General features: G+C 39.5%; 2 protein-coding genes across 2 annotated transcripts in view; one reads left to right on the forward strand and one right to left on the reverse strand.

Annotated features, from left to right (window-relative positions):
* Window positions 1-4,476, forward strand: part of esco2 (establishment of sister chromatid cohesion N-acetyltransferase 2) — an 11,993-nt gene extending 7,517 nt beyond the window's left edge. Inside the window, exons 12-15 of the mRNA XM_037685192.1 lie at window positions 2,054-2,143; window positions 2,407-2,550; window positions 2,663-2,847; window positions 4,344-4,476. Coding sequence (XP_037541120.1) covers window positions 2,054-2,143; window positions 2,407-2,550; window positions 2,663-2,847; window positions 4,344-4,476 — 552 coding nt within the window. The remainder of the gene's footprint in view (window positions 1-2,053; window positions 2,144-2,406; window positions 2,551-2,662; window positions 2,848-4,343) is intronic.
* A 947-nt stretch (window positions 4,477-5,423) lies between these two features.
* pbk (PDZ binding kinase) lies at window positions 5,424-12,081 on the reverse strand. The gene is made up of 6 exons (XM_037685193.1): window positions 11,903-12,081; window positions 10,713-10,852; window positions 10,061-10,230; window positions 9,808-9,937; window positions 6,429-6,602; window positions 5,424-5,656 (listed from the first exon to the last, which is right to left on the reverse strand). The coding sequence occupies exons 1-6, from the start codon at window positions 12,079-12,081 to the stop codon at window positions 5,424-5,426; spliced, it is 1,026 nt and encodes a 341-aa protein (XP_037541121.1).
* Between the last annotated feature and the right edge of the window lie 493 nt (window positions 12,082-12,574).

Here is a 12,574-nt window from a genome sequence, read left to right on the forward strand (position 1 = left end):
CAGTTATAATAAATAACAGCAGTTATAATAAATAACAGCAGTTATAATAAATAACAGCAGTTATAATAAATAACAGCAGTTATAATAAATAACAACAGTAATAATAAATAACAGCAGTTATAATAAATAACAGCTGATATAATCAATAACAACAGTTATAATAAATAACGACAGTTATAATAAATAACAGCAGTTATAATAAATAACAACAGTTATAATAAATAACAACAGTTATAATAAATAACAACAGTTATAATAAATAAGTTATAATAAATAACAACAGTTATAATAAACAGTTATAATTTTTCATTCAACCTTTATTTAGACGGGTTAATCCCATTGAGCTTCAAAGACTCATTTACAAGAGAGACCTGATTTCAACAGAGTCATGACAACAATGGACAATTATAAAAGAGGCATACAGATTTTTTAAAATTATTATTACAAATTAATATAAGATGGCATAAAAGTAGCAAAAACAGCTGGATTATAAGATTATAGATTATAATTTATTATAATAAACGGCAGAGAGCAGAATGTTTTTGTGCTGCTCGCCTTTTTTCGTCATGTAGGAGGAAAACTAATATAATCCAGGCTCCAAAGAGACGCTGGTGTTTTCAACAGATTGGACTGTCACGCAGACGCTGCATGCACGATGAGGGTTGCCAGATAAATTTTGAATGTCTTTTTTACCCCCTCTTGTGTGCACATGTTCAACAAAGACAACACAAACCTCATCTTAGAATGTCTTTACTCAGCACCACGGTGAAACCCCTCACCTGCTTGAAAACTGTTGGCACCAACAGTATGCAGCTCAGATGTGTGCGCCCCCCCCCCCCCCCCAATAATCACAGACGAGATGAGCACCCCGCTATGGCAAGTTATCTAGGGAAAACACTGTGTCTTTAAAATATAAATACCATCAAAATAATAGTATAATTTTTAAAGTGACAGCGCTATAGTTCATATAATTTTTTTATCTGGCAACCTGTAAACCCTCTGTTTTTTGTTCGTTACCAATAAGCACTGAAAAAATGCTAAAGTTTCCAGAGGCTCTCGTGTAAACCGGGCCAGAGACCTGGACTCAGAAACCTTCGGCTTCAGATGACGAGTGCCATTGTCGTGTAAATGAACGGCCAAACTACAGCGGAAAAGATGCGTTTTCACTCAAACGCGTCGTGTAAACGGGGCCTCACCTTCTCACCATTCTGCTAATGACAGCCGAAACTACTCGTTGACCATCCGCCCAACAGTTGGTCGTTGGTGCCCTGATGGCCACTTGCTATTCAGAGTTCTGAGGGATTAAATGGGGACGAAGGCCCTTCAACTGTCACCCTCTTGCAGTGCTGTATCACTCAGCCCACTGTGAATAGCAAGCGGCCATCAGGGCACTAACAACCAGGCAGTTAGGCAGATGGTCCTCCTTTTGCGCGTGAACAGCTAGTTCTGGCTGTCACCAGCAAACTGATCCACTCTGAGAAGGTGCTGCTTATGGGACGTGAGTTTGTTGCAGCTCCTCAGCCTTTTGGAGAAAAGATGAAACGTTTCAACAAGAAGAATTGGTCCAGAGAACCCGACTTAACCTTATTAGACGTACGTGAAAAGGTTCTCCGGGGCAGTTTGAGTTTACTCCAGTAGTTTTCCAGATCCGTTGAGATGCACTTCTCGAATGCAGGAGTGCACTCGACGTAAACAAATCACTTCAATTTACATATTCCACTCAACAAATGCTTACAGATAAAATGAAACTATTTTCAGTCACTTTGGCTTTTCCCTTAACTGATTAGTAACGAGTTTAGTTTATAATTTTCTATTTTAAAGACTCTTAACTTCTGATATGAGAAACAAATAGTGCAGTTCTGTTTCTGTATTTTTTTTTAATTTATTTAAGTGGTCTTTGTGAAATCACAACAAACATGTTTTTAAAGCTGAACATTTGAACCAGGAAAATAAACTGATTATAAATACATATTGTAATCAGTAAATGTAGTTTTTTTTTTTTTAACCCTTAATGTGGATGATTTAGTTTCTTTGTTGCGCCTGTTTCTTCCAGGGCTGGAAAAAGGAGCGGGTGGTGGCAGAGTTCTGGGATGGAAAGATTCTCCTGGTTTTACCAGATGATGCAAAATACGCCACCAAAAAGGTGCAGACCTCCACATGTACTGTGTGATTCATACAACTTGTAACGTTAGTCTGACAAAAACCTTGGATCCTCATTCTCCACCTTAATCAAGTGAAGTCACTTATTTCCTGACCAGTTCTGGTTTTAGATGCGAGATTTGTTGAACCAGTCTGTTGGTTCATGTCCAAAATTATGTTCGAGTTTGTAAATTCACATGAGTGGGAGAAACAAAAGACGAACTCAAAGCGCACAGTAGGTGTAAATATTACTGTCTGTGCACGCAGGCTGAAGATGTGCGGCAGGTTGTGGACAGTGAGTTGGGTTTCCAGCAGGTGACTCTCAGCAGACCAACGCAGGCGAAGACTTACCTGTTCATCAACACAGACCGGCTGGTGGTGGGCTGTGTTATTGCCGAGCCCATACGACAGGTAGGAATGTGCTCGTAAAGTCTAAAGTTATTCGTTTTACAGCAGAGATCATGGATGTTCTGAGTAAACGTTCGTGTATGAACAGCTTTAAAGACGCTCCGTGTCCCTCCAGGCCTACAGAGTCCTCGAGCAGCCGGATCAGAACAAGGATATGACTAAGGACGACTTCATGGAGCGACACAGAGCCTGGTGCTGCTCCACGGTCTCAGAACAAGCTCTGTGTGGGATCAGTCGGGTCTGGGTCTTCAGCCTGGCCCGGAGGCAGGGCATCGCCACGCGCATGTTGGACACAGTCAGGTGAGACGTCTCTGCTGGACCACAGTGTCACAGCTTTGCAGTTTCAAATATTCAGACTGTGGCAGCACATTTAATCAACAATATCTACAGAGACACATTCTGAAGACCTGAAATCATCCAAGGAAACCATTGGCACTTTAGAGCGACTCGGCATACTAAACTTTGAACCAGGCATCAGCAACCTTTGGGCCTTATTAGCAAAATAAAATAACTTTTTTTTTTTTTTTTTACTTTGCAATAAAACTTTCCAGCTGATGGGTCTAAGCTGGCGTTTGGAAGCAGGACAGTTTACCTTAAACACTACTGAGTTTTCTGCTGCAGCTAAAAATAAAAGCTCTGAGTTCATAATTTTTTGTTTAGTACATATTCACTAAATTGAAAAAAAAAAAGAAAAAGTGATTGTTGCTGTACGTGTAATACCAATCTAGGTTTTCAGAGTCTGCCTGGCAGGCACAGCTAACCAAAGCTAGCTTCGCTAACCTGTAATCTGCTAACTAAACAATTAGCTTCGCTAATGCTGAACAGGTAAAAAGAACAATGGGAGAAGCTAATGCTAACGGCTAACTGCTAAGGACACGGTGGCTCAGTCTCTGTCACACGTCTTCATTTCCTTCCAGCTGAAGACTGGTGGGACTGAGACAAACCTGTTGTTGGTTTGATGTGAAGGTTGGTGGGGCCGTTTGTGGTAGTTCAGCCAAACCAGTTACAGCCCTGCGTAACGCAAGTGGACACACAAAGATGCTACACGCACACATAAGGCGCATGACGCACTCGTGCAGCGCTGCACGTGTAATGAGGCTGATTTTTTATTTTATTTTTGGATAAATAGCATAACAGAAGTTTTACACAGCAGACCAATCACGCCTTGCCACATGTACACAGTCAGCCAACAGCGTGCCTAACGGACGCTTCGAGACACGCCCACAACAGACGGGAACAAACGTGTGAATTTTGGTAGCGGACTTGATGCTAGCGGTTAATTAATCCGCTTTCGGTTTCCAAAGTTAGCAAAAACGCTAATCTGTTAAACGAAAGGTTAGCTTCGTTATTAGCCGTTAGCAGAACCGTGCCCACCACTGGTGCCTGGATTAAATTTTTATTAATTTTTAGTGCTTTGGGATGAATCTGAGCCTGAATATATAAAACAATATTATTAGAGTCGTCTTTAAATCTTTTCCTTGGACCAAGTTGATCAAACTAATGATCAAGTTTTATAATTTTGCAAAAATGTGAACAGCTATTAGCGTTTGTCTCCATACACTGATGTCCCGTGAGCTTTGTTCTTGTAATTCACAACTAATTTTAATTGTAAAACTGCGTGTGGAATCAAGTCTTTTAAAGGCTGAAAGATTTTATTGGTTTGAGAACATTTTAGATGATCTTAAATGTTAATGAATTAAATAAAATCGAAGCTCTTAAAACGGTCCCAGCTCAGCGACGTGCCTGTTCATCGACTCGCCGCACATTAAACCTGCTCTTTAATGTCACCCCTGTAGGACGACATTCGTGTACGGAAGTTATCTGACCAAAGAGGAGCTCGCCTTTTCAGACCCCACTCCAGACGGGAAACAGTTTGCCACAAAGTACTGCGACACGCCGACCTTCCTCGTTTACAATTTTATTCCGTGAAGTTCAGGAAGAAGTCGGATGTTCATGAAAGTGTGAAACTGATGTAAGGTGTTGAATTTTATGCATCGTTAGATTCTAAAACTGCTGTTAAACGCCAAGTTCATCCATGTTTAGTTAGACTAAGCTTCACCTCTGTGGAGTTCAGGCCGGGAGTTTTAAACGTTCGAGTCATTCTGTGTTTATATCGAGTGCTGCTCATTTCACTGTTGTACAAAAGCAGAGTTATTTAAATTCACTTTAACGTGTAGAGTTTAAATCTGCAGTTTATTCCTTTTGTGTCCAAGTTCATGTCAAAACTTCAAGTCTCCTAATTCATGTTGGCACCTGATGCTTGAAGCAGTTTTGTACTTTTAATGAATCTTGGTTTTGAGTATTAATACAGTTTTTGAAAAATATTGTTTAGTGTTTAAACCTAAATTCAGATTTGTGTTAGTTTAGCCAAGTCTGGCCAGCTTTAGTTTATGATTGAAGGATTTGAGGCAATAAAGTTTTTTTGCTATTGAAGTTGTATCTTGAAGATTTTTTCTACATCAAATGGTCTCATGTAAGAATATTTTATTTTTGCATACTTTCTGTACCAAATGTGGAAAATAAAATTAATTTACTTTGTAAGGATTAAACTTGTTTTAATTAGTTTACTAAACAAATACAAAATAAAAGCATTACAGTAAAAGTTGAAAAGAGTGGATAGAAAAAGACAAACACACAAATGTCCTGACGCGTGTTCAATAATCCAGGTAGATGAATCAGGGTTAAGTCAGGTCCTCTGGACGGATTCATATTTTATCCAAAGCACTTCTTCAGTCTATCGTAAACGAAACTTAGAATCCACCCAGACCACCTGACTTAACCTTGTTAGACAAACGCACAAAGTTGTGAGAAGAGAACTTGGAACACTTGGATTGAAATGTTAAATATAAATCTTCATGGTAGATTATTTTAAACGGCTAATCCAGCGATAATCCCCCGCTCTGCGCTCCGTCCCACGGGGCGTTGTCCTCCAAGGCCTGGACGATCTGGGCAGCTGAGGGTCTCTTCTTGGGGTCTTCTTCCGTGCAGAGGCAGAAGAGCTCCACCATTCTGCGGTAGGAGGCGCCGAGAGCCTCCACATCCAGAGGCGGCCTCGTCCCCAAGCGCTCGTAGTAGGCGTCTTCATCGAAGCTCACCTCCGTCGAGTCATCTGGGGTGCAAACGGTTCAACGTCGAGTCAAGTTTCACCGCAGGAAGTGATTTGATTTTTCTGCTTTAAGGCTCGGATGACGTTTTATTTTCTAGATTTGCAGAAAATAATTTGAACAATTTGTCAAGAATTACAGTATCTGTTGAAATTAATAATTAGGCGCCTTTAGTGAGAAGGAGATTAAATGTCCAGTAAAATTACTTGGACGTTGATCTTAGTAATAACATGTACATGTTTCAAGTGCTAAAAATAAGCAATTCGTAAACTTCACTCAGCGAAACATAAATTAAGCAATAAGAAGAAAAAAGGTTTGTAAAAACAAAACCTGCTATTAATCCAAAAGTGTAAACCTTTAATTTAGACTATTGGATCTGAGTTGCAGTAAAACTATTTTTACATGAGAATTGCAGAATGTGATACAGATTTGTTTTTAACTGCTTGAACAAGTGTAATTTTATTTTGCCTTTCTACATTTAACACCGACAAGAACAGAACTGGAATTTTTTTGTCAGGTTTGAGAACAAACTGACCACATTTGTTAAACGTACTGATATTTAACCACTAATTTACATTTTAGTCATCAATTAAAATAATATAGATATTCTTGTACATAGACCTACAAATAAGTGCATTTTATAATAACTTCTTTTAAATCAAACAATTAGAATAATTCAAAACCAAACTGTGAAAAAATAATTTTCCAATATGTACGTATTCAGTTATTTATGTTTGCTTCATTCATCTTTATAAAACGCTCCGTGGATCATCTCACCTTCGTCTTCCTCGTCCTCCAGCATCTCCATGTGAGGCATGGCCAGAGTCATCATCTCCCACAGAGTCAGGCCGAAGGCAAAGATGTCCGCCTTGTCCGTGATCTCTCCCTCCTCCAGAGCTTCTTTAGGTTTCCACGGCTCGGTGCCGATGTACTCTGCTTTTGGGTCAGACACTGGAGACAGAAAAAAGTGCTCAGGCTACGTGCTGTGAACGACCCTCGGCTACTACCACATCAAATCTTAGCTCGGTATCGTCACTTGTTGACATATTCGTTGTGACAGCCATCTTGGATCGGACTGACTCCAGATGTAAATCGGATGTACTTATTTATATTCAGTTATTTCTTCAGTTTAAAATTTGTCCAGTGGTTAATGAGATATTTTGCTGACGGACAGATGCAAAAACATAACATCTGGTTCACAATCACCTGTTTATGAAAAATTCTGAACAGACCAGTTTTATTTGGGGGGTAGAGGCAGGGCAGCCAACCAGGGACCAGAAAGTGGCGTCTCGACTCTCAGCCACTCCCACATGTCATGGTGCCTCTGAGCAAGACACCCAATCCCCAACTGCTCCCCGGGCACCTACATAGCTGCCCACTGCTCCACCTGGGTGTGTCTCAGGTGTGATGTTAAATGCAGAGAACTGATTTCACCATCGTATGGGAACAAACCGTGACGACCATCTCAGACTTCCCTTCAGATGCTGTAATAACCTCAGATACACTTTTTGTGTGAATGTTTATGAAGCATTCTCTGTCGTCCATTTTTCTTACGTATGTTTTTCAGCATCTTTCTCGTTCTACAATGTTTGTGCCATTTCAACAAGTCATAAATCAAAATGTTCAGCTCTTTCAGGACAATCCTGCTGAGACTTTTGATATTTGTGCAACTTTAGCCTTTTGAAATATTTAGCCTTTTCTGCCATTTTTTTCAGAGAAAATGAATTGAGCTCATTTTACATCCTTCAGATCTTTAGATGTGTTTACAACTTTTTACTGCTCCTTTCATATTTTGTTCTGCTTTAGCTTCTTTCAACTTCTTTGTGCAAATTTAAACTTTTATTTCAGCTACAAACCGGATTCCAAAAAAGTTGAGACACTGAACAAATTGTGAATAAAAACTGAATGCAATGATGTGGAGGTGCCAACATCAAATATTTTATTCAGAATAGAACACAAATCACAGATCAAAAGTTTAAACTGAGAGAATGTATCATTTTAAGGGAAAAATCTGTTGTTTTCAAATTTCATGGCGTCAACAAATCCCAAAAAAGTTGTGACAAGTGCATTTTTACCACTGTGTGGCATCCCCCCTTCTTCTTCCAACACTCAACAGACGTCTGGGGACAGAGGAGACCAGTTTCTCAAGTTTAGAAATAGGAATGCTCTCCCATTCATGTCTAATACAGGCCTCTAACTGTTCAATCGTCTTGGGCCTTCTTTGTCGCACCTTCCTCTTTATGATGCACCAAATGTTCTCTATAGGTGAAAGATCTGGACTGCAGGCTGGCCATTTCAGTACCCGGATCCTTCTCCTACGTAGCCATGATGTTGTGATTGCTGCAGAATGTGGTCTGGCATTATCGTGTTGAAAAATGCAGGGTCTTCCCTGAAAGAGATGACGTCTAGATGGGAGCATATGTTGTTCTAGAACCTGAACATAGTTCTCTGCATTAATGGTGCCTTTCCAGACATGCAAGCTGCCCATGCCACAAGCGCTCATGCAACCCCATACCATCAGTGATGCTGGCTTCTGAACAGAGCGTTGATAACAACTTGGGCTATCCTTGTCCTCTCTGGTCAGGATGACATGGCGTCCCAGTGTTCCATAAAGAACTTCAAATCGTGACTCATCTGACCACAGAACAGTCTTCCATTTTGCCACACTCCATTTTAAATGACCCCTGGCCCAGTGCAAACGTCTGAGCTTGTGGAGCTTGCTTAGAAATGGCTTCCTCTTTGCACTGTAGAGTTTCAGCTGGCAACGGCGGATGGCACGGTGGATTGTGTTCACTGACAGTGCTTTCTGGAAGTATTCCTGAGCCCATTCTGTTATTTCCTTGACAGTGGCATTCCTGTTTGAGGTGCAGTGACGTTTAAGGGCCCGGAGATCACGAGCATCCAGTAGAGTTTTACGGCCTTGACCCTTACGCACAGCGATTGTTCCAGATTCTCTGAATCTTTTGATGATGTTATGCATGGTTGATGATGATAACTTAAAAGTCTTTGCTATTTTACGCTGGGTAACACCATTCTGGTATTGCTGCACTATCTTTCTGCGCAACAATGGTGGAATTGATGATCCTCTTACCATCTTGGCTTCTGAGAGACACTGACACTCTGAGAAGCTCTTTTTATACCAATCATGTTGTCAATTGATCTAATTAGTGTTAATTGGTCTTCCAGATGTTCGTTATATGCTCAATTTCCTTTTTCCAGCCACTTATTGCTACTTGTCCCAACTTTTTTGGGATTTGTTGACACTGTGAAATTTTGAATCAACATATTTTTCCTTTAAAATGTTACATTTACTCAGATTAAACTTTTGATCTGTCATCTGTGTTATATTACAAATAAAATATTGACATTTGCCATCTCCACATCATTGCATTCAGTTTTTATTCACAATTTGTTTAGTGTCCCAACTTTTTTGGAATCAGGTTTGTACTTTCAGCTGTTTTGCACTCCTTTCAGATTCTTTCTGCAAACTACATTTTTGTGCTTCTTCTAACTTCTTTCTGCTAACTACGCTCCTTTCAGCTTATTTCTGCAAATTACAGCTTTTTCTATTTCAGTTACTATTTAGCTGTTTTATGCTAATTTTAGCCTTTTAAGCCAATTCCAAATTTTTTGCACTCATTTAAACTTGTCCAGCCTAATACAACAAAAATGTGCTCTCTCCACTTCCTTTGATAATTTAAGCTTCTTTCTGCCTTTTTAGCTACATTTCAGCTGGTTTTATGCTAATTTCAGCTTCTTTTTTTTCCAGATAATTTCCACTATTTTGTGCTCATTTCTGCTTCTTTCAGTCTAATTAGGCAAACATGTCATTTCTGATATATTCTGCTAATTTAAGCTTGTTCTACCTTTACAGCTAGATTTTTAGCATATTTTAGCTAATTTCAGCTGTATTTTCAGCAAGTTCTTCTGCAATAAGCATTCACACTGCATTTTAACTGTCCTGATTTACTCTCAAGGTGTCAGATTTCATTAATAAACATCAGCTTTAGCAGTCTGACTAAACAGCATCCTCTATAAAAACAAAACTAATAATTAAACAAAATTACTTAACAAAAAACTGCTTCTTGCATAAAATAAAATTCTGTCTGAAAAGCTTGTGAGCATTTTAGTGTTAAATTGAATATTTTCAGTTTACCTCTCATGTTCTCGTCGAGCTGCAGAGAAACTCCGACGTCACAGATCTTCACCGTCTCGAAGTTACCTCTGATGACCACGTTACACGACTTCATGTCTCCGTGCAGCAGCTTCTTCTCGTTGTGAAGATACTGCAGAGACAAGTTACCAACGAGCCTCTAACTCTGCTTTCAAATACGCACTTTGAGCCTCTTTGCTCAAATAAAACGAGACGAGAACAAACGTTGCGTCATCTGCGAATGTGCACGATTCACCTTGAGGCCAAGAGCCACGTGCCGAGCCACCTTCTCCACGACGGCAGCAGGGAAAGCTTCCAGCCCAGCCTCCCTCCTTTTCTCGATCAGGTCGTTGAGGGACTGCTCCCCTCCGTACTCCATGGCCAAACACTTGGAGCCGTCTTTGGCTGTAGTGAAGGCACGGAAACCTTCACGTCGACACAAAGGAATGAGAAAACTCACATCAGGAGTGACAAAGTGAAGAAACAAACATGAACTCTCCAACAGCCTCCAGATTACGAGGATGTGCTCGACGTGACGTTTAAAACTAAAACAGAAAAGTTGCAAAGAACCTTTAAGGATCAATTTTTTCTGTCACGTTCAGTACAAGTACATTCGTTCTTTGTACAAGTACATATTGAAGAGTGTTTGCCAATTTTCTATGTTTCAATCGCTTCTTTTATGGATATAATAAATTATTAAACTAAGCAAAATCTCACTTTATTGTTAGTGAATTTACCTAAAATGTTCCTGTTTATTCTGTTTTTTTTTTTAGTCATGAATTTGCAAATAGTTTGTAGTACAACCCCCTTCAGGGTGTTTTGTATTCTCTTTTCATAAACTACGCATTGTTCTGATCTGATCTTAAAGCACTGCCTAATGTTGGTGCGCTTGTTGTGTTTTGTCTTACCAACAACGTTCGGGTGATCAATGCCCTTCAGGATCTTTGCCTCCTCGTTGAGGCGCTTCTGGTAAACAGCTGACTGTGCTGAAGCACATTTACTGTTGATCTTCTTCACAGCCCAGGGTGACGCATTCAGCTTTCCCACTCTGAGTTCAAATTTTTAAAAATAAGGAAAAACATCACGGCACGAAAATGATTTACTGCAATATCACACTTTAACAGACATAAAAATGTTTCCATGTTTTAGCTTGAGTGAGTAAAAACAACAAATGATGGATTTATCTGCAATTATTTGTGTGTTTTCTTTTAAAAGCACACAGCCCATGCATAATAAGTTTGAAAGCATCTAAAAAAGGAAATAATAAAAAAACAGTACAACTAAATCCCAAGTTTTTTAGTATTAGATGTTTGTAGTATTTTAAAAAGGTGACATCAAACGTACTCATTACAAAATGAAAAGAAAAAAAATCAACAACTACATCAAATGCTGCAGTTTCAAAGAGTTTACTCCAGTAGTTTCCAGATATATTGATTTGCAATTCTGACATGTGAGTATGCACTCAGTGTAAACAAAGCGCTCAGCTGAATCTCCTGAAAAGTCTGTAGGTAAATAAATATGGTGGAGTCGAACAAGCGTGGAATCTTGCGTGGAAAAATAAGTTTGAATCTGCTGCTAAACGCAAAACAAGACGAGTAAAACAGCTGTCAAGATTAAATATCAGGCATCACAGGGCAGACAGCTTGCATGCTTTACTCAACTAATCTGAGCGTTAATACGAACCAATACATTAAACATTTTGGACATCCCCGTGGGAAAGCCGTTCTTCCATGGGACGTCCCCATTGTTGGCCTGTTTCCAGTCTCTTTGACTGTCGCTGTAGTTAAACAAACACCGGTGGGAGTTGGAAGCTGTTCCAGCATTTCATGAAAACAAAATTCCCTGAGTAAATCCTGAAATTCTAGGAGATATTTCAGTCACACAAAACACACAGAGTAGTTTTATAGCCTACAGTGCATGCGTATGGCAACCATGCCTAATAATTCATTATATTGTGAAACGTCAGATGCTAAAAAGCTACAATAGTCAGTCAGTAAGGACACATGCACGTACACTGTCGAAGCAGTTAATCCCTCATACACAGAAATACACCTCTTGGATAAGAAAGTAACAGAGCTAAAGGACTAAAAAATGAAACCTGTTCATGAGGTAAACGTTGACTCCAGTTCCACATCCCAACTTCTTCATGAAAGGTGAGGCAGGGATGGTGATGGGGGTACCAGCACCACCACTGCTGCTGCTTCCAGAGCTCCTGATCCGGCCACGATTAGGGGTTTTAAATCCACCCTCGTCGGTGCATTTGTAAGAGGTGGCCATTCTGTCCAAGAAAACAAAAAAACAGTAATAACATTGTGGGTTTTCAAACTGTTAACATAAGATCTTTTGACAAACACAAACTACACTCCCATCTTTGATTTTAAAGACGTATATTTAGTAAGTTCTGTATTCTAATCCTGTCAAATGCACGCCGAATTAAAGTGTAGCTATTTATTATCCCACAGAGTATGTATTAAGCGATCGTTGCTTATTACTGCAAACAATAACAAACAAATTGCCACATTTTGTATAAAGGCTGGCACGAACGACCACAATGGCGTCAATGGAAAGCGTACAATTCTGTCTGTCTTCGTAGATACGTAATGGATAGCTTCAAATTTGAATAAAATGCTAATTATAAACACAATTAACTTTGAAACAATGTTTTACCCACACCTGATAAACGTATAAAAGGGCGCAAAAGGAAGCAGCCAAACCTAACGTTAAATAACGGCTAAAATTAGTGTAAGAATGCTAGTTTTTGTTACAGCGT

This window comes from Nematolebias whitei, chromosome 12 (genome assembly GCF_014905685.2).
Source record: "Nematolebias whitei isolate Nwh7 chromosome 12, NemWhi1, whole genome shotgun sequence".
Classification (NCBI taxonomy): domain Eukaryota; kingdom Metazoa; phylum Chordata; class Actinopteri; order Cyprinodontiformes; family Rivulidae; genus Nematolebias; species Nematolebias whitei.